Source organism: Mya arenaria, chromosome 15 (genome assembly GCF_026914265.1).
Source record: "Mya arenaria isolate MELC-2E11 chromosome 15, ASM2691426v1".
In the NCBI taxonomy this organism is placed as follows: domain Eukaryota; kingdom Metazoa; phylum Mollusca; class Bivalvia; order Myida; family Myidae; genus Mya; species Mya arenaria.
Genome location: NC_069136.1, coordinates 40,752,566 through 40,775,309, shown reverse-complemented (window position 1 = coordinate 40,775,309; position 22,744 = coordinate 40,752,566). Strand labels below are relative to the sequence as shown.

The following is a 22,744-nucleotide window of genomic DNA, read 5'->3' as shown; positions in this document are numbered from 1 at the left end:
TGTTTAACGATGATCCGTTTGGAGGGATAAACTTAAAAATGGAGTACCTGCATACGTTTGATATGAGACAGATGTACTGAAATACGACGGTATCTCTGTTGAGAGCAAACATTCTGAACAGCTACGTATTCCCGAACACTAAAAGCAAGACACACACGCTCTGTATCCAATTATTGTGGTATATCACAAACTAAAGTTAGCTCGTTGTGTATATGTTAAGAAGCAAAATGCATGATTTGTTTTACGGACTGTTTTATATGCGCATTGGACGAGGGAATTTTTCGCAGCAATGTATTCATAATACTTAAATTTGTCCGATTAAACGTCTCTCTTTTTGCGTTTAGAAGATACCATTGTTATAACCATTTACACAACAAAAACATCGGTAAATTACCTTGTAAAGTCCAAATTTTATGTTTAAATTTAAAATGACCCGATTGTATTTGATGAACAATTGGTTTGGTATTCCGGCAAGTCAAGCAAAGTATCACAAGGAGTATCTACAGATAATACTGGATTATTTGGCAAGTCGTTACGATTGATCATGACATCGTCATTACTTTCCAATTCAATATATGAATATCATTAACGGTAAAACAAAACAAAAACAATAAAAAACAACAACACACTTTCTTGATCTTGTCAGAAATCTTCTTTTTGACATGGCCGAACTTTCCAAATGTTTAAAGGTGACAGTTTCAATGCAATTCACGTTAATTGTAACACAGAAATGTATTTAATTATTAATGAAAAAAACACAACTGTGCTAACAACAAAAACAACAGCACAAAACAATTGCCATCTACAACTGCAATAAAAACACCAGGGAAATGATTTTTTTTTATTTTATTTTTAACAGAAACTTGATATTATTAAAATGTAGCAAAAAAGAATGTGTTCAAAAACCTAATGAGGAATAAGCTTGGATTTTGATTTAAACACGAGTTTGCTGTTAAGTAAATTAGACAAAAGGTATACCTTAATACTCTATAAAAATATATGAAATTCTTTTAAAATTAATTCATAGTGTATATAAGATGGCAATCATGCACTGAAAAAACAACATGTTTATACCTAAGTTATGTGCTTTTAGAAATACATTTATTACTAATATTTTACAAATGGGAGTGTTGTTTTGTCTTCCGTTTGTCCTCTCATGCACTTTCACACAACAGGATATGTTTAAGTAAAAACAAGGATACAATTTTTTATTCTCCATTCGTATAATATCCTTACTTATGCTCGTGTGAAACAGCTATCAGATACATTACACGAAAAGTTGATTCGATTCCAGTAGCTATTGTTTTTCCCGAAAATGTATTCAACGAGCATATTTTTGGTTTTTGTCAGTATGGACTTTCTGATTACTTCTTCAATAATTGGTAAGACTTAAGCACATTGTTTTACAATTGATATACACATTTTATATCGCTTAATTAAATCTTAAACGCATTTGTTCTTGCGTTCATGTTGCTAGCGCTTCTTGGTTATAATATCTAAGCTCGCTTCTCGACTGCATTCATACAGCATAAATGCTAGAAAAAAATCGATCAATACTTACATGTATATTAAAGAAAAAAAATCATCACAATTAAAAAAGCGGAATATATGCAAAAGAGTGTTTATTCTTATAGAAGTGTAACTGACAACATAGGATTGTATAAAGGAATAGTAAATTTGTTACGTCGTATATCATTGATTAAATGACGTCGCGCTGATCCGATCGGAGCGTTATTTTAAAATAAACAATGACGTCATATTTCCCTGCGCGTTACAGACTATGAACGTCAAGTTATATCTATATGATGGGCTAGTCGAATGTATATTTTATCCTTTAAAGTTTATATGTGTGTGATTACAGTCCTTAGGTTATTTGGGGGTATGCTACATATATATTTATATAGCTTATACGATTAGCCTCATGACATTTACGTTTATAAAAGATATTCATGTGTTTGCGAGTTTTAATGATACAAAATTTGACTGAAAACATTAATTAATTGATACTTATGCAAACACAAAGTGCAATTGCAACATTGCGGTAGTACTTAAGAACTGATTGTAGCAATATCCTGCTACAAAGAAAATAATAAAGATTCAATCATAAAACAAAGAACTTATTATAGCAATATCCTGTTACCGAGTACATAATTAAGATTCAATCAAAAACAAATAATGATATTTAAAGTAGGAGTGTCCGTGTTTGACACTGCCAAACAAATGTCAAGAACAGGAAATCGGGAAAGCTCAGGAGCTATTTTGTATTATATTAATATTTATTTCCAATTGTTGATAGTAAAGCGAAGTCAGTTTAGTGCCGACTTTTTCATTTATTAGCATTCTAGAAGTTCCATGTCATTTCCTTTCCAGTATCGATTCTATGTTTAAAAATTAGACTGTTACAAATAAGGAAAGATAAATAATACTAGAATTGAAATTGATTTCAATATTTAAATAATGTCAAAACATACAATGAAGTGACCTTTACTGATATGTTCAACGCTGGTGAAAAAAATATGTCAAAGTTTATAAGCGTCCTATCATTGATGCACTGTAGTAATCTCAATGAACACTTGTTCTCTAAAAACATTATCAATGGTCCAAATGTCAATGTGGTGAACTCAAGGACACCTTCCAATTCTTGTTCATCCATCCCCTTTATCGTGCATCATATACTCGACCAACTGTCTAATATTATTCCTATGTCACTTCAAGTACTACTGTTTGGTTTAAAAAATGGCACGGACTTGACCAATTCAGATATTCAATCACGTTCAACACTACATTCGCCAAACTAAACGCTTTTGATCGTTTGAAGTTGATAAGAACAAGCCAGATTCTACAGCTGATCTGACCTGTACAAGCCCTGTCCCGTCTTCCTACTTTTTGACGTTTCTTTATCTTTTGCTTCTATCCTCTTTCCGATGCATTTTACTAATTCCTATATTTGTCATCATCATTCATCTTTTCCATCAAAGCATAACGGTTCCGAAAATATAAAAATCATAACAACATTTACACCGTAACAAGCAGCTTTAAAGTGTGACAGAAACAAGAAACAGTATATAAGCTTATAAGCTTCCTTCTCAATTCTGTAGTAAGTGTTTTATTATGTGCATATATCACTTGCTAACTTTGCCTGTATTATTATGTTAGACAATCTTTTATTATTGATTATGCTCTAACTTTGTGTATTCCTTAAAATGTATCTTTTGAAATAAATATTGTTTAAACCAACGTCCTAACAAATAAAAGCCCAAAACATCGGCAATGAAAAGCAATCACATACAGTAAGAATTCAGGAAGGTTAAGAGTAAAAAACAAATGTGTAACATTTTATCCCTTCACTCAATTCAGCTTATAAAAGAGCAAAATAAACGTTTAAATGTATATTGAAATGTAAGCTAATCTCTGTGAAACTCACCATCATTGGTATTGACTTTGTTATTGATGTTTAGTTATCTCTGCTTTTTACATTAAATTACTTAAACGTTGCAAACACATATAATGAATTTGAAACAAACGATTATGGTACAATACATTACAATGTTATACATTTGACCTTCCTGTCGTACTCCTAGTTTATCTAAGAATTACGAAAACAAACGAAACATACGCAATTGTGAATAGGTAACTCATTTTCGAAACTGGGATAACAGTCGCGATTCGGCAAGATGGAAAGGACGATGTTTTTGTATCAACTTAGTATCCATCGTTATCAGATACATTCGTTAAATAATGGTGATGCCGTGTGTGTTGTTTTGTGTGCTGGTAGTATTGTTTTATGAAATGTCAGTTTCTTTCCAAAACATTTACATAATAGTACTGTATTATCATGGTCCTGACTCATATCGCTGTCAAGATGTAAACATTGTGTAGACGCAGGTATTAAATTGCAATTAAGTCTTCTCTTATCGCAACCGATTTCTCTAAACGTAGCAACGGTGCATTGTTCAGTGACAGTTGGATGGTCATGTTTCATTTAGATTTGACTCTAATTGATTTTTGTAGATTCGAATTTCACGAATGAAAACAAAATCTGCATAAAGCCACGAGAACAATATTAATAGCACAATAATTACATACATAACTGGATAAATCACTTGTCAAATTCAAATGTTTTCATAATAAATGACATTTTAATGACGCACGGAAAGGTTTAAACGTTGCACACTTAATTAAAAGAGTTGTAATTTACAGTAATACTACAATAAGGTGAAAATACATGAATATCCAAATCGTCTAGGTTTGATAAAACTAAATATGGAACACCCCTCGTACATCATATAAAATTCCTTGATAATGTATCGATTATACCCTCCAATTTTTGCTGACGTAATTAAATGTCTTTATTGATGCATTTAAAGCCATAACGGTCCAACCTCCTACCTGTTAAGTACCTTTTAACCTGTCAAATTGTGTTTGCTGTTAGATATATTGTTCGTCCGAGAATTAGAAAACGAAACGAAGCACATGCAACTGTTAAAAATAGATTATTTGTTAAACAGGGATATCAGTCGCAAATGGGCAAGATGAAAACGATGATGAAGACGATGTTGATTATTCTGGTGATTTGATGTCAACTTTAGAGCCAACATTATTAGGTACATTCGTTAAATAATGTTGTCGTTGTATGTGTTTAAAGTATGTTGGTAGCTGGTAGATCTTTGAAATTACAATTATGTTTTCCTTTCAAAACAATCTTGTAATATTACTGTGTTATCATTTTAATCTTGACGCTGATTTCAAGATGTATGCATTGTGTAAAAATCAGGTATAAAATTCTAACGGAATAGGTTTTTTATATCGTAACACATTTCTTAATGTATCATTATCCAGTCGCGGTTAAAGTTAAACTTGTCTCAATGGAACAAATACACCATTAGGAAAAAAAGTAGATTAAACCCTATATGTTTAGAACTCTAAAGCCTTCAAAAACGATTTTTAAGTGATAAACCTTAATTTATTTTGAGACACTTGTTGGACGTGAATCTGGTCTTGAAAATTTGATTTCTGAGGCCAAATAAGGTTTGTTTCTTTTAAAGGCCTTTGACAAAACAAAGCGAATGTAATGTTTTAAAATTTCATTTCTTTAATTAAGAGTTGAGAAACAATCTTAATGGCACGCCATAAGTCATTTACATTTTGGTCCAACATGTATTTATTTCAGATATTTCTCTGAGTCTCTTTTTCTCATTTCTGTTTTCACTGAATCATCTTGGTGAAATCGAGATTGTTTACAAAGAAGATTTGGTATGGCGGTGATTTCATCAAAATTTTTATCATTATTATTATTGTTTTTTATGAACTTTAATGATTCGATATTGAATCATCGGTATTTGGTAAATCTGCCCACTAAAATTATGCATACCTTCAGATGATACGAAAGTGCGGCTTGTTGACGGACCCACAAAGTATGAAGGTCGTGTCGAGGTGTACGTAAATGGACGCTGGGGAACAATATGTGATGACCACTTCAACACAGATGCCGCATCGGTTGTGTGCAGAATGCTGCACATAAATGTGTAAGAAACTTTAATCGATCTATCAGATTATTTTATTTATTATGTATATATATTTGAAATATGTTTATATTTACAGACATGTACAATTCTACATTCTTTGGTTTAGAACTGATACCACTGTGATACAGGAAGGTTATTATGGGGAAGGCAATGGTACGATCTGGCTAGTCGATGTTCGCTGCTTAGGATATGAGTCAACCATTGCTGACTGTGTTTATCGTAATTTGGGAAGTACCACCTGTGAACACTCTGAGGATGTTGGAGTTAAGTGTACTACAGGTGATTCTCTTTGCTGTAGAACCCCAATACTTCTATTCTCATCACATATTATACATTTCATGGAACTGAATTGATCGTAAATACCTCAAATTTCACATGAATTAATATTCACACACGTATAATGAGTAATGCAGCAATAACTGTATATTTTCTGTGCATATAGTATGCAGGTAGTATTTTTTTTTAAAAAAGCCTGCTGAAAAATATACACTTTTCTACACTATTCTGTGTCTAGGAAAGAGCAATATTTTGCGTAAATATTTGCAAACCAATGATATAAGATAGCTGACAAATAATCAGAACGTAGATTTTTATTTTTCCGTTTAAAAATTAATGCATAAAACATCAACATCTGCGATCTAATTTTTTGTCAGCAGTCTTATAAATCTGGTTTCCATGGAGTTTCGTAAAAATCGGCTCATTCCAAGACAAAAAAAATGTCAAAACGTTCAATCTGTGAGAGTGCAGCTTTAAGAGCCGTATTTCATTCTAGAACACCTTAACAAAATTGTTATGCTTTCAAATGACATTCAATTTCTCGAGGCAGGTTTTGTATTAAATCTTCTTTTCATTTGTCCTTTAAATTCTGTTTTCCTGTTTAAGAGTTTTGGGAAAATCACTTAAACAGGGCCCTCATTGAACTCACTTTATACAGTTGTTCTTTATTTCGCAAGGTAATGAAGAAGACAACGGTTCAGTGAACGCTAAACATGATAATGAAGATATTACCGTGGACACGGCGGACCCTGAAACAGGTTAACGTTTTTGTATACTGAAACTGTAACTCGATAGAAAGCGTGTTTGCCGTAGTATCGTAATTTGTAGCAGCAAAACCCAAAACCAACATTATGTTTAGACCAAGCTAGAACTTAAATAATATGTGTTTTATAAAAAACACATCATGCGTTTGAATGTTTTGTTCTTTCTTGTGTTTTTTTTGTTAAATTGATGGCACTATAAATATTGTATTTGATTCTTCATGTTTGTGCATTTTATGAACATTTTAGACACTCTTATCAACAATCGTCCTCACTTAAAAATAACATTCTTTTACACAACAATTTTAATATGAATCATTTAGGGACAGTGACATGCGCTGCATCGACAGAAAATGGCGTTGACTGGCCAGAAGCTCTTGATGGGCAGATATTCCGATATAGATGCAGTCAAGGATACCAAGGTATAGTTTCATTCAAGAATTAGTGAAGCGGTTTATTGATGTTGAAAATGACTATAAACTCTCGATTCTGTTCCAATGATTGAAACTTTTATATTTATATGTATGTACATTTCGAAAAAAAGAACATCAGTCGATCTCAAACCGTCCATTGACCATTCTCATTTCCTAGAGATTTAAAAGTCAAATAGAAACAAAATGCTTAATTTGTATTCCAAAGAGTAATGCATGCTAACATATTGTATGTTCATACCTCACTTGACAATAAGAATAATATCGTGTTTTTTTTGTATTTTAGGCGATATTTATCGTCGTTGTCAAAATGGAAACTATCTTAATCCTGTTAACAATTGCACAAGGAAGGCGATACAGGATTTATATGCCCAGGTACATAGGACTTATAGTATTTTATATATGCGTTTATGTAAACTCAATATAACACTTAAAGGATCATAGTTTGTTTGGAATATATATATATATATATTTATACCAAAATTTATATAAATGTGAAATTCATTTTAATAAAAATGTTTATCTTTGGAGTTGATGTATACACTTTGAAAAAATACAGTAATTTAATAAAAAAGTGAACTGGAAAAAAAAGTCCAGGTACCTTCAAATTACAATAATTTCAACCATTTGGGCAGGGTACAAGTCATTTGAAATATTAAATAAAACAACAGAAATTCGTCCAATATGGATTGATATGACGAAGCTGGCAGTTTAATATGTAAAAAGCATAGAGATTGTCATCAGCTTTCGCGTGCACGTCGCGAATACGGCATGAGGCTCCCTGGGATGACGACTTAATAAATTAATCGTCATCTTATTGAGCCTCGACAAGGACAGGCGGTTGGATCTAAAGAAAAAAAAAGCCTTTAATCTTTACAACGGCGCTGTGGGACAACCCTGATCTAATTAGTCGCGGCTCTAACAACATATTTGCGTTAAAATACCGTTGAGGGGGTTAAGCCAATCATCCCCATCCGATGAGGATACATTCTTTCTTTGACATCGAAAGTCAACTTTGTCAGGCTGGGGAAAGTTGCGGGGGTAAACAATATATTTAAACCTACGATATGTATTAATTTGAAGGTGTTTAATGGCTCCCTCTATCCTTCGGAGGCTTTGTTGAAGTTAAAGCAGGAAACGAATCGGCTGAGAACTGCTTACGAGAATTTACCAACAGCGGGCGATCTACAGAAAGTTATCCGGATCCTTGAAAAAGTCATTGAAGACATCGAAATCAATTCTGCTGAAATCGAAAGCGATACTGACGTATGTGCTTTTCATTGTTAGTGAAATACAAACCAACATTATCATCATAAATCACTTAAAGCAATCACAAATGTTAGTGTTTGTACCGTTTTCGATTAAGATGTCATATTTGCTCTTTTTTAGAGTTTCTTCGAAGTTGCGAACAATTTACTAAATTGGAATGCGACATCCTCATGGAAAAGTTTAATTAATGACGTATGTATCTTTTCTTTATGTTAGAAGATGTATTTGATAAATGTTGTTGTTTTTATTAAGACATCCTTACTCCTCAATTTTCTTTGTTTCTAATGTTGTTTATATCAAATTGGACATAAAAGTTCATTAATTGCTTTATTTACTAAAAAAAACAAAAATGGCCAATATGACAATTTCCTTAAGCTACGCTTGGGTTGTATTAAAGGTAACATTCTGCTCAGAAATATAGCTGCGGAAGACATTGTACATTAAGGGTTTTTATAAAAAGTTCTAAATTTGTTTGAAGAAATCATAATTCTTTTGCTAATTGAGATGCACCTTACCTTTTCTTGAAAAAACGTTAAGTAATAATAATGAAATATATAACGCTTGGCTGATATATGAATACGAATCGCCATTTTTTGGCAAATATACCTTTAGGTTTGTGTTTGATTTTTTTCTCTGAACAACAGATGGGAGTTGGTGCCGACTCATTAATAAACATAATCGACCGTTTTATAACGAAAGTTGTAAACTCTTCTAACGGTGATTGGAACAAGAAGTTCGACAAGTCAAACTTGTGTAAGTTGTTTGTTAAGTATTTAGGAATTGTGTTATTATTAAATAAAACATATGCATTTTTGTTCACTTAATGGATCTGAAACGTTAAAAAAATCAAAAACAAATATAACATATTAAATAGCTTGAATGTTCCTTATTATGAGTGTTTTCCTGAGTTCTGTTATATTGAACATATCTCTTTTGCAAGCATGTACGTTTTTTTAATCATATTATATAGTATATCTCAATAATTAAAGTTATAGAAATAGGGCAGGTTGACAAATGTGTAAACATTAGTTTTCCGTCTGGTGCCAGTACGACCGATCAGATCGTCGTCGGCTGTGGACAAGGTAAGCATATCTTGTAATTGGTTCATGATTAGACGCAAGGTTCTATTTTATTTTGTACACATAATTATAAGTAATACGTCAATGTAATAGAACCACAATGTCTGTGCAATAAAAACTAATTTTGAATTTAATTTAAGAAAGGTTTATGACTCTGTCAAAGATTTATTGTTATTGTTTGTTTTTGGAACTAACATTTAAATACATGTTGTTACATCCTTTTTTATATCAAAACGAAACACTGTTGTCATAAAGACGTATCGTTCATTTTGATACGTGTAACTGGCAAAATATCATAATTTGATTGTCACTCGGATATAGCAAATTGTCAAAATATAATATATTATGTGATATCGAACGATCTTTTTTTAAACATCGATTCTGATTACAAGATTGATTTCTTTTGTTCGTTTAAACGGTTCAGCCCGATTTGTTTGTTGGGAATTCTGTTGCAAATGTTGAAGTTCTGAAAATTATATTTTTGTTACACAGAAATCGGGAAAAGGGTATTTAGCGGCGGCTTGTTCAAAAGTATTTCGGGAATGTTGCCTACCTCTTCAAACGATGTCGACTCGTACGCATTATGTCTTTTCCGTAAACGATCTTTACGCATGTTTTACATATACACAAAATAAGAAAATGGTATTTAGCGTTGGGTTATATTCATACGTAGCTATATTTTTAGAAGATATTGTTTAAACAATTCATTGTGCACAACTACTAAATTGAGTTGGCTTCGGTCGATACCACAGCTCAACGTTAGCGAATAGTTTGAAGTATTAAAAATTATTTGATGTGTCGATTGCCAGGTTAGACAGTTCAATCAACGCTCCGGTCTTGTCCTTTAGCTTTCACGGACATCACAACAAGACTGAGAACGTCAGGATAAGCTTCCATCTTTTTAATGTATGTAAATGTTTGAATACATATTTCGACATTCGATGTTTTCATATTCTTGAAATCTCTGTCCAATAATTTATTGTGTTGCGTGTTTTGTTGGGTGGTTTTTGATTATAAACATGTTTACGTCTATGAATAATTATATAGCTATTCTCCTTCTTACTAAGTTATTAAGAACCAGTAGGTTTTTTTTTCACTAAATACTATTCTTCATTGTCGGGAAGTTGAGGATGTCTTGATCAGAATTACATTTTGATATGGAAAGTATTGATATATGCTGGAAGAAGTCCCCCAGTGGACTCGTGTACCAGTGAACTCGTGTTCAATTGAACTCGTATACACTGATAGTTCATATTCGGTTACCCCATCAATTATTGATACATCTTTTATATGCGTGTATGGTCAGTTTATGTTGTGTGTACGTTTTTGCATCTCGTCTAGTACCTCTTGGGTCCTAGTCGTAAACCGTTTAACAGGGGTATTACTTTAATACTAGTGGGCTTGTCCCTGTAGTTTTCATTGTCTTATTAGTGTCCACTGACAATGCCGTGGCGGTTAGCCCAGCATAAAATTATACTGATATTTTGATATTTGAGTAAGTGTTTGTTTACTTGTGACGTAAAGTGTCTTTCGTTTAATGATATGAATGCACGTTTATAAATTTATGATCGATCAGTGTTTATGCGTGGAAATAAACTTATATTTGTTTTTGTTCAATTATTTCAGAATAGCCTAACAAATCCGTCCTGTTCCTTCTGGGAAACAAATCGAAGGTATATTCTAATATATTTGCAGTTCCTAAATTCAAAGAGTTTGAGAGTAAACAATTTATACATTAAATGGTTTCCAGCATATATATTCAAAAACAAAACTGAATGCTTTAAGTACAAATTTGATAAACCATAAATATTTGTATTATAAGAGCAAATTTAATATTGAATATATTTTGCTCAATTTTCTAAAGTATGAGCAATAGTTTTTATACAAAACATGCATATGTCAACGTTAGTAAGGACAGATTGGACAAGTTCATGATTATTTTGAGTGTAGAACTTAGTTTTGATTTGAATGCATTTGCACGAAAACATAAAAATGTAACAGAATAGAATTTGGGTAAAAAGGACCAAATGCACTTCATTATCAAAAGTAATAATACTTTGTGCCCATTTGACTTTAATTAAAAAAAGAAGATGATTGGCATACTAGTACTGCGGTAAAAGTAAGTTAAGTAAATTTAAGTCATCATTTTTATATATCATTATATGTGAAACATATCTCTTCGAAGCTACAATTCTTGATTAATAGTCTGAGATATTTGACTATTCTTACATTGATCAAAATCTTTGAAATAAACCAGTTATATCACCTATATATCTAAGTCATGTTGCATTATATACGACTGTTTTATCCCTTTTGAAGCGGGAAAAGCCTTTGGTCCTCTGATGGATGCCGTTTGGAACAATATGACAGGGAAAAGGGAATCGTGTATTGCCAGTGTAACCATCTGACAAACTTTGCTGTTCTAATGAGCCCCGCCAGTACTTCTGAAACGGTCGTGATATAATTCGTATTTTCTTCATAAAGTGCTTATTACTAAAATATGTTGTACATGTTTACATATAACCGCCAGTAAGACCTGTATATATCATGCGGAACTTCTCTATTCCTGCATTATCAAAATACATTTTATTCAGACAGTTTATACATGTAGAACAGCTTCATTACTTCTGTAAAAAAATATTTTAATTTGCTGAAAGAATTTTTTTTTTCTGATAAATATATGCAAGTCCTTTACTATTTAGGAAACTGTTCACCATCGCCGCCTTGGAGTTTTGTCAATTGTGGGATCCAGTATATCTATAATTGGCTTGTTTCTTACCATCACGACCTATGTATACTTCTGGAGGTAAATTGTATATTTTATATACAGAATATATGAGTGAATTGACAGATGGCGGAGTCAATGTTGCGTTGAGGAATTAGTTGCGGTGTTGATGTCATTATCGGGGTATGAACCCAATTAGACTGGTCAAAGTGTGTGGAGTCCGAAGGTTCATATCCCCGATAATGACATCTACCCCGCAATTCATTCCTTATATTTACACCAATAGTTCATTATTTCATTCAAGAAATGTTAAAAAAATACTTCATTTAATTTAAGAAAACATTTCAGTAATCCTTTCTTACCCATTTTGTAAAAAGAAAGACCCGACTGTAACCGTAAACAATTTTTCAAATGACGTCACAATAACGCGGGAAAAGATAAATCACTTGAACACACTTTTAAACGTAAAATTGAAACGCTTATGGCAACAATTCATTTCAAATATAATTAATTATCACTTTCTAAAATGTTGATTTATATTTTACGGGACCTGCTGGCACAATAGAAACTACACAAAGATCAATAGTTTTCATGTATATTGTTATGAGATGAATTGCGATCCGAACATATCCGAAGATGTTCGGATCGATTGATAGACGCAATTGCCGAAAGGCAGTTCATTTAAGGAATGAAAGTTGAGGGGTAAATATTACATGATAAAGGTTGACGACAACGACATTATTACTTGCAATAAATATTACACTTATAATAATTTTGTACTTAAAATATTCAGTTTGTTTGTTATTATATATATGCTGAAAACCGTTTAATGTATAAATTGTATACTCTCAAAAAATCGTTCATTTTTCCTGAATTATCAAACTATTTTAATTCAGTCATTTCATACGTACAGAAGAGCTTCATTATTTCTGTTAAATTTTATATTATATATAGTATATATGTACTGTGTTGTTTGTGAAGTTTTGTGCTGTTGTTCCATGGTTCTAGTTTGTAATTGTTTGCTTTTTCTTTTCTCTGTCTTTGCCGTTTACCGTTTTCCATTTAACGGGGTTTAAACTTTCGACTACTGAGCTAGTTTCTGTTGTTATTTTATATACATATTTTATGTATATTAACTTTTTGAAAAAGATTAAAATTATGTCAAAACAGATATAATTGAGATGTAAACCCTTCCAGGGCAGTACGTTCGAAGAGGTCAGTTGTGCTTGTCAACCTGTATACGGTTCTACTTCTGGCTAACGTCCTTTTTCTGGCAGTGGTCGACAGCACTTCACAACATGTAATTACGTCCGAAGAATAATGACAGTTCAAATTTAAAAGGACAGTGTAAATGGTCTAAATAAGGACTGTATAATCCGTTCGTGCTGTGAATGTTTATATTTATGAATTGTCATTCAAAGTTATGCATTTGTTACTTGCTTCAACTTTTGAGAACACATTGTTAAGTGTGTCGTTATAACTAAAAACCTATAGATTTATTTACTTTAATTGATGATTTGTCTGTACATTTTGTGTGTTTATATGTTTTACAGGCCTTGTGCACGTCCAGTGTTGTTCTACTCCACTACATATTTTTGGCTTCCTTTTTCTTGATGTTATCGGAAGGATGCTTTATTGCACAAATGGTGTTTAGACCCCATGACAAAAGGAACGCATTACAAGCATTGCTTGGAATTTCTTACGGTATGTTCACCTTTAAGATACAAAGTCTTTAAATACGCAATATGGTTAACTTAAAGGAAAATATATTGAAAACCAAATTTTAAAGGTTTTCAAACAAAAAAGAAGCGTTTTGATTAAAAATTAAAAAAAAAATATTCTAAATAGTAGTGCCCTAGGACCCATTTTAAATATGATTTAAAGAATGCCGTTTTTCGAAAAGAATATGTAAACGAGATGACCTAAATGAATTGAAGATGGAGACAGTGAGTCTAATAAAGTAGTTCTGTATCTAACTGATCATAACCATTAACGACATAGATGTATTAACTTGACCAAGTCCATAAAATAATTATTACGAACCCCTTTTTGTCAAATGTTGGAAAAAAAAACCTAATCATAACTACTGTAAATTCATGTCAACCATGTTTTATTTGCTTAGCAAGCATTAGTATTTCCACTATTTAGAGGCTATATATTTTCAGGAATTCCCATGATGGTTGTCATTATTTCTGCTGCGTCATCTAAACTGAAAGGTTATGGAAATGACAAATTGTAAGTTCCCATAAATAACTGAAGTTCTTTTTGTTACAATTGTTTGATTTTAGTTTCAAGAAGGCTGCATTTTTGTATTTCTTTTTTTCTAGTTGTTGGCTAAGCATTGATTCGGGACTTTTCTGGGCATTTGCTGGACCGGCATTGGCAATCGTATTTGTAAGTAATTTTCTTAATAGGTTTGAGAACAATCTTGATTTCAACCAAAACAACTCTTACAATATAATATGTAATAAACAGCTCTCTCGTAGCTATTCTTGTTGCGGAAATAGTTTGATAAGCATGTTGATGAATGAGTACATGCAAAAGGCCGGAAACGAAATAAAAACTACAACAAGAAAACAGGCATCAATCACATGCTCCTAAAATATTATTTACTTAATATGGATAATATTCATTCATTTGAGCTTTTGCTGCAATAAGTTTTCAGGTCTTATTTTTAATGCTGTATGTGCTGTTGGTTTTATTATTGTTACTAGTGTTGTTTATGTTTCTGGTAAAGACGAACACCATCATCACAGTCGCTGTCATCAAAAGGATGTTTGTGACTTCTGCTTTGTCAAAACGAGGAGATGCTGACAAGATCAAGAAAGTTTCATTTCTCTATCGCTGCCTAACGCTTATGACGTTCACACGTCTAAAATCTATTTTAATAGCAATTTTAAAACTACTTAAAAATCTAATTAACATTGCATTTCATTGTTTGACACAATAATGAGTGAAAAAGGTTCATGTCAGGCGTAAAGTAACATGGTACGTTCACCGTTATATTGAAAAACTGGTAATTTCATAATTGCCAGATGTTACATATTGAGTCATCGTCTTAATAGTGAGCATTTCAAGCTCTTTTGTTGGTCTGATATGTTTATTGTTATTTCTCAAATGCAAGGAAAATGCCAATTGCATGCTTGCGGTTTGCTGCACGCATACTTTAGGATGGAAGTAAACGCATATATCATTTTCGTTTTTCACCTGTTTGTGTATAAAAAAAATCGTTAAATATTAGTATCATCTGTCACAGGACCGGGCTACGTAGCGTGTGTGTCTTGTTTCCAATTTTCGGGATCACGTGGTCTTTCGGAGTGTTTGCTGTCAACAGAGAAACAGTCGTTTTCCAATACCTCTTTGCCATCTTCAACAGTCTACAGGTACATGTTCAATATTCAGCATGCACACGTACAACAACCTGCAGGTACACCTACAACATTGTGCCGGTACACGGACAATAGTATGTGGGTACTCGGAAAATATTATGTATGTACACGTGTAACAATCTTATTGTGCACGTACAACAGCCTGCACAACACATATACTATTATGTAAGTACACGCTCGCTTTTATGTAGGTACGTGTACAATAGCAAATAGGTACAAGTACAACAATCTGTTTTCCGCTGGACGAAACACTGCTCATATGTCCATTTATAACCACACATAATTGAAACTAGTAAGTATTTTGTTCCACAGTGCACATACACCTTTGCATAAACCGTCAATAAATGCTCTTAATTGACACAAAATAACTATGTCTTTATTTTCAGGGGGTCCTTATATTCGTTGTTCAGTGCATTCTGGATAGAAAAGTATGTTTGCTCCCTTTTTTATTGTATTAAAAGATAGACGAGTTAATTTTTAATAAAATGCTGTTTTGGACTACATGTTCACCTTATGTGTGTAAAAAGATAAAACCGTATACTGGTGTAAGGTATTTATTTCAACAAGTACACTTGTGAATGATCGCATTGTGTATAACACGCTTAAACCATGTATCGAAGGTGCAGGAGGTGTTCAAAGCCAGGCGAGCCAGGTGGCATGCACCAGAGGTGTCGATCACTGCTATCGAAATGAAATCGGTAATGATTAATTATATTTTGATCCTAATTAATTTGTGTTCGTTAAATTGTAATGAACAAAACATTACTTCGTAATTATATTGTTCGTAATATAAACTTTTCACTATAACAAGAAGCTATATAACAGTATTTCGATTGAAATATTTTTACAATTTAAAAGTGGCTTAGTGCAATTTAAAGACTCTTGATTAATATGTTAAATATGCAAATAGAAAAAGACATTTGCTGGCATCTGTACATATGTAAATATTCATCCTAACCTTTATCACCATCTAACAAGAATCCCGTAAAACAAACAAGTTATACGAAACACTAAGCCGGACATTGCAAGTCATTTATAGGCCAGATCAACTTGAAACGATGCATTTGTATCTACATATTTGGGAAATGTAATAGTAAGAACGTATGAGGTAAAGCTTTAATGATTGGTCATTAAGATGATTACCCCTTATATGCTCTAAACGTCTTGGATTATATCCTGAAAATCATGACGAGTGTTTTTGCTGTTATCGATTAATCGTGGTAGTTATTGAAGGCTGCTTGTATTTAAAGTAATCGTGGGTTATATTGAATATATATATATTTGATCAAAATGAGTGTGTATTTCCAGAAATCCTTGGCTGTACCAAAATCAAGTGTGATGCCCACAGAATTAACTGTATAACTGACCAATTTACAGACTACAAGTTTATACTTACAGTAGAATCTGTCAATAAGTTGGTCGGAATTAAATTTTGGTTACTATCGGGTAGAAATCCCACTTATGTATGAGCTTCATTAGAAGTACATTTTAATTGAAAATACATCTACATTCTCTTAAAAATGGACTTAAAATATTTTATTTACGTAACTATTTGGAAGCGAAGTTTAGCGAAAACATGTCGTTTTTATTTTTGATTATTTTTTCTTTATATGTTCCCAGTTTTAGTACAATGATGATTTTTATTATGAAACTCTATGATCACACAGTCTTCAACCTTATATTTTTTAAGGCAGAATGTGTGTGATGCTCATAGTTTCAAACAATAACTGCATCGTATCTTTAAAAAGTGTTTTGCATTAGGTACTCTAAATTGTATTCCTCCGTCTGCAGATAGAGTTGGGATCCCCAATCATTGAAGTACTTGGGGTTTACCTATCAGTTTATTGTTATTTGTTTTATAATTATGTTTCTTCAAGTTAATGCATACTTTGATAAGATTTACTTTTTACGTTTTTACCTGATTCAGTATTGTTTGAATAAGAATGAGGTGTGTGCACGTAAACTGGTTTAAACCCTAACAATCCTTGATAAACATACCTAGTGTTTTTATATAGTAAATGTGCACTGTGGTATTTGGTGAGTTTAGTGCTATTATTCAATGTTTCTTGTTTGTGAAAATTTGGTTTTGTGTTATATGTCGTTGGAGTTTACCCTGTGCCATTAAACGGGGTTTATAACATAAAGCGATGTTTAAACTTATGGCTACTGAGCTTGTTTCTGTAGTTTTTGCACATAAATATTCATTCAAGGTGAACACATATGAAAACGAATTATTAACTTGTTCCTACACTCTTTAATGTTAAATTTAGTTCATTTAACATTTTTATGGAGACATATCAAGTGATGAATTCAACCGACTTAGTAATCTTTGGCATATTTTTAATTTATAATCGCTTAAGAAAGATAATAATGAAATCTAACGACGAGTAATTGAATTAGTTTGAATTATAAATTACTCATTATCATTTAAAAAAACATAAGTGTTATATGCTTGCATGTATAACTTAGTATTTATTTTATGTAATTATTTATGTATATTTCATTTGGATTACTGTTTCCTTGATTGCCAAGTCAGTATCTAGTCAACTCCAAACATATTACATATGTATTTCAGGATACATAGGTATTTGTTGAATTTAGTGCAAGATCGTATTTTATTTCACGAGACTCAGTGTGAATAGAAAGAAATAATTTCACGACGCATTTACCTTATTATTGCAGTCACGATCAGTGCAAAACATATGTTGATTAAACATATCGTTCTAGTCAGTTGAAGTTTCTTAAGTGGAATTTAATCACCGTCATCGTCTGAGCAGCATTTGTAGTCTGACCGTTTGCAAGCTAGGGTTTTAAAGGTCGAAACAATGAGAAGATTGTTCACCACGCTACGTTGATGACATTATGTTGATGGAATGTTAGTCAGATTATGTTTATGGCTTGTTAGTTTGGTTAATTTCCCAGTAAGGTCCGAGCTTCCTTAGACGACAGTTTGAAGATTTAAAAGGGGATACAATCTTAGAACCAAGTGTTCGAATATTTGTGTTTTGCATTTTGCTCAGAATTTGTAATTGTTTGTACAAACATGAGCAAGTGAAAGAAATTGTGCGACAATGGTTTACTATTGCAGCTATCGATAGTACGGTGTTTTTATTTACAGAAAATATCTGTCTGAAGTCATTTTTTTTCTTTATTCAATCACAAATCATTATTTTAATAATTCTGATGCTGCTGCAGTGCGGTGATTCATTGAATCAGAGGGAATTTACTACATCCAATCGTAAATGCTTCTATAATAACATTCAAACTAATGATAAACTTCTTGTATTGTACATTGATTTACATAAGCATTGCTTAAATTGAAAACAAATGTTTAAAAAGCGACAACTGCTACATTACTATGACATAAATATATATTTTTATATTATTTAAAATGAAAGTTGGCTGCGTGTTATTTTGTGTTAAAATTGCACTGATATAACCAAAATAGCCTAACACAAATGCTTATTATCAAGTTATTTCATTGTATTTAATAGACTGTTTAATATTTGTGTATTAATCTTTTATTTTCGTTTTTCTTTGTACATGCCTTTATGAAATATTTATATATATATATATATATGAGTATTTAAGATACACGCTTTTTCTATCAGTTTTGTCAAATCGCCTGAATGTACATGTAGTAAAATACATCAATAATGTTCTAGTATGAAAGTATATAAGTCTAACATGTAAATTCGTATTTATGTTTTCAAAATATAATAAAGTAATCGCCTATCGTATAACCGAGTTATATTTGGTAATATTTGTGTGTGATTATACCGAACACCGACGGCCTCTACACGGCGACTCTCCAATCACATTATGGTCAGATTGGCACAAAGTACAATGTCAATTTCTCGTGATGATAGTATATTATTTTTTTAAAGTTAAGTTTAAACTATGTGAAGCAGAAAATAATATCAAATTATTTGACTGTCAAATCCGAAGTTTTTTTGCTTCACTCCCTGCTAATGGTTTACTACTTCTAGGGGAGGAATGTGCAAGGTTATGATATGAATCAAACACCGAAAATGCTCAGAAACTGACTACTTTTATTACAATTTACTTCGCAAAATGAGTATTTATATCATTATTTTATTTCGTTTATAGATATATACATTTAAACATGCTTAATCATATAAACCTGGGTCCAGAACTTTACATACTAAAGTTCTGTCGGTGAAACTCTTGACACGTAACGACGTCATCAACGACAATCTGGTAGGCCATTATAACTCTCGTTAGTATTCATTGGCTGAATACACAAACGTAATTCTAATTACGATAAGTTATGCACCATATGACGCAAGTGGAGTAGGGGCAGCATACGAACTACAATGCTTTACAACCTGTTTCCGAACTATGATCATCGGTATCATGTTTGGAGTTCAAAGACATTTAGTTAATTGTTAAACTATAGTGCAGAACGGGTCCTCATGTATTGTCAGTGTTATAAGGTATATCGCCAGCTGTCAAAGTACAGTGCTTTATGACTGGTACTCAAGGTATGATCGCTTGTATATGGGCTTTTGGTCAGTTGTCACACTTCATTCCTAATGAACGTGTCCCCAAGCTGTTGTTGGTCAGCTGTGAATCTGTAGTGCTTAAGGACGTGTATCCGAGCTCCGAGGTATATTTTGTATTGTCTACAGCACTTTAGAACATTCCCCCAGTTTTGGTCACATATATGTAGACTTTTGGTCAGTTTTCATACATAAATGGTCAACTTTTAAACTACAGTTCTTTAGATTGTGTTCGCTAGCACATGTGTTCCCCTGTACGGGGGTATATGGTCAGTTGTTAAACTACGGTGTGTTAGAATGTACACCCGCACTTTGGTCACCTACGGTCGGTTGTTAATTTACAGTGCTTGATGGCGAATTCCCAAGGTATGGTCACCTTAATGAAGGTATGGCCAGTTGTCAAACTAGAGAGCTTTAGAACTGGCCCCATCTAACCGATAGGGTGTATACAGTAAGTTATCGAAGTAAAGTGCTTCAGAAAGTGTTCCCCAGTCATCGGCACAGGTGTGGGCTCTCAGATAACATTGCTTCAGAATATTGTCCCCAGCTATTGTCACCTGTATGAGGTCTATGGTCAGCTGTCAAACTACAATGCGTTGGGACGAAGTCCCATTCCCTAGTGTCCGGCAGTATATGTTTTTGAAAAAAATAGGTCACCCCACACCAATATAATGATGGGATCTAAATTATTTGTCAATGTAATCGGAAAATTGACGGCCGTCATGAATGTCATATTATTGCTTTGGATTTAATATATTGAATAACCGCTGACATATGTCCGCAAGTTTAAAGACATAAAATACAAGAATCGTGAAGAAAAATGCGCATTATTTCACTCAAAAGTGCAGAACTGATGAATATTAATTGCTTTCGAACAATCAATAAAACATAATAAAATAACTTTTACGGCCTTTTACGTTTTGTCAGTACAGTCATGCAATTGTGAAAGTTAAAACAAATTAACATTAACATTCAAAGATAGAAAATGCATGTTTATGAATTCCGTCGCAAATACTTTTAGAAATTTATGCTGATACTTAATTAGATCAAAACCATGGAGTATCTGTCACTTGAAAACTCATTTAATTTGTGGAATACGGAAACATTTACTTGCATATGAAACCCATCTATAACTTTGGTTTCATAAACAATGCACTGCCACGAATAAAGCATTAAGGCATTTTTGGTATCGTAATATTGCTCTCAACATATGATACTCATGGACATAATGATAAGACTTATATCCGTGAATTAAATATATGCATTTTCAAATGTTAAAGACTCTGGGCTGAGATTACTGAGACAGACTGAGAAATCTTCAGTCGCATAACAATTCATTGTGTGTAAGAACATACTAACAATCATAACTAAAAAATGTCCAGTAAGACTCGAGTCTAGGCTGTTTTAAACATAGAAAATATACTAATGAATGAATAACAACCACCAAAAAACTGATTATAAGATATAATGAAATTATGCAATTTAATTTAAAACATTTTGGTTTGATATTATCCGGGCTAATTTCCGGAAATAAAACTGTTCGAATCCGATGACCCAGATTCTCTTTTAAACCAATGTTATCTAGGTATCTAGCTAATTAAATCAAAATGGTAAAGTAATTCAGGTCGTTGACCACCGCAGTTTTAAAAGCACTAGGGTTGATGCGCCAGTGCGCGCATTAATTTTTCAAAAGGTTATAAAAGACTGCAGGCATAGCGGCATTAAAATTAAAACTTATATTGGTGCTTATAAATATAAATACAATGCACCTTTGTGCATGTGTCTATACGGGCCATATTTGTGCAATAAAGGAAATGCCATCAGGTAAATCCAGAAAAGAAAACGTTTGGTCATCCTTTGAATGTGATTTTACTTAGCAAACGTGATATTCAAATAATAGAATATGTCTACAACAAGTTATATGCTACACATGTTACGTAAATTGATTCATAATTAATAACTAATAAAACTAATAAAAATATATTTCTATCGTATATTTCAAGTATTTTCTTACTCATTTTGCTAGACAAAATTAATATTATAGCACCTGCTATCTTGATTAAGGTAGGAATCCCTCTTAACGTTTTACGAAAGAAATGCTTTGTACAGAAAGATATCCTTTTCACTATTTATACTAGAACACGTTTAGGGGTACGATTGACTATAATAACAAAACATAATAGCATGCAAAAATAGTGACAGTAAAAGTTTATTCTCAAATTTAAACTAACGATGTGTACCTTAACTTTAAATTAATTCTTTAAACGCAATATAATGATATGTGTTTATAAATATTATCATAACAGAATATGTCTCTTTCATGAACATTTAATAAATAAGTAAGGCTCCTTGATCAACATGTTGAATGAATGTAAAAATAGAGTTTACCATTTACCATTACAATTCCATTCACCATTAATATATTGATCAAATTTGCCTATCCGTAAGGATATGGACATCTTAATGGAACAAAAAAGAGTACTAAGTATGATTCGGAAAATAGAACATAGAATAGTAAGCCGATGCTATACGGCATTGAATGTTTTGAAAACTGTTACTTTTCTAAATAGTTTCTTTGACAACGGCACTGTTTGTTGCTTTACTAATAGTATATTTTGTGCCCCAAGAGGCTGGATATTTGTAGGTAATATTTATAAAAGGCTTGTTTTCATTAATTCGACTTATTGCCGGCCTTTTGTCGACAGATTTTAGCGAAGGTATTGATGTTTTTTCATTAGTAAAAGTAAGATTACTTTGTCCCTTCCT

General features: G+C 32.4%; 1 protein-coding gene across 3 annotated transcripts; it reads left to right on the top strand.

The window, feature by feature from the left end:
* The first annotated feature begins 1,241 nt into the window (after positions 1-1,241).
* Positions 1,242-19,187, top strand: LOC128218702 (adhesion G protein-coupled receptor L3-like). Of its 3 annotated transcripts, XM_052926379.1 has the most exons (25): positions 1,242-1,382; positions 4,509-4,604; positions 5,378-5,525; positions 5,632-5,804; positions 6,479-6,559; positions 6,886-6,984; positions 7,280-7,368; positions 8,077-8,259; positions 8,383-8,454; positions 8,907-9,015; positions 9,252-9,344; positions 9,834-9,915; positions 10,151-10,247; positions 10,968-11,014; positions 11,661-11,793; positions 12,044-12,147; positions 13,264-13,366; positions 13,620-13,770; positions 14,232-14,301; positions 14,394-14,460; positions 14,804-14,891; positions 15,325-15,449; positions 15,842-15,883; positions 16,076-16,153; positions 16,764-19,187. In XM_052926379.1, the coding sequence occupies exons 1-25, from the start codon at positions 1,316-1,318 to the stop codon at positions 16,815-16,817; spliced, it is 2,451 nt and encodes an 816-aa protein (XP_052782339.1). In that variant the 5' UTR covers positions 1,242-1,315; the 3' UTR covers positions 16,818-19,187. The 3 variants fall into 3 exon arrangements, with proteins under 3 accessions (XP_052782339.1, XP_052782340.1, XP_052782341.1); XM_052926380.1 differs by lacking the exon at positions 4,509-4,604; XM_052926381.1 differs by lacking the exons at positions 8,907-9,015; positions 9,252-9,344; positions 9,834-9,915; positions 10,151-10,247.
* Positions 19,188-22,744: the final 3,557 nt, after the last annotated feature.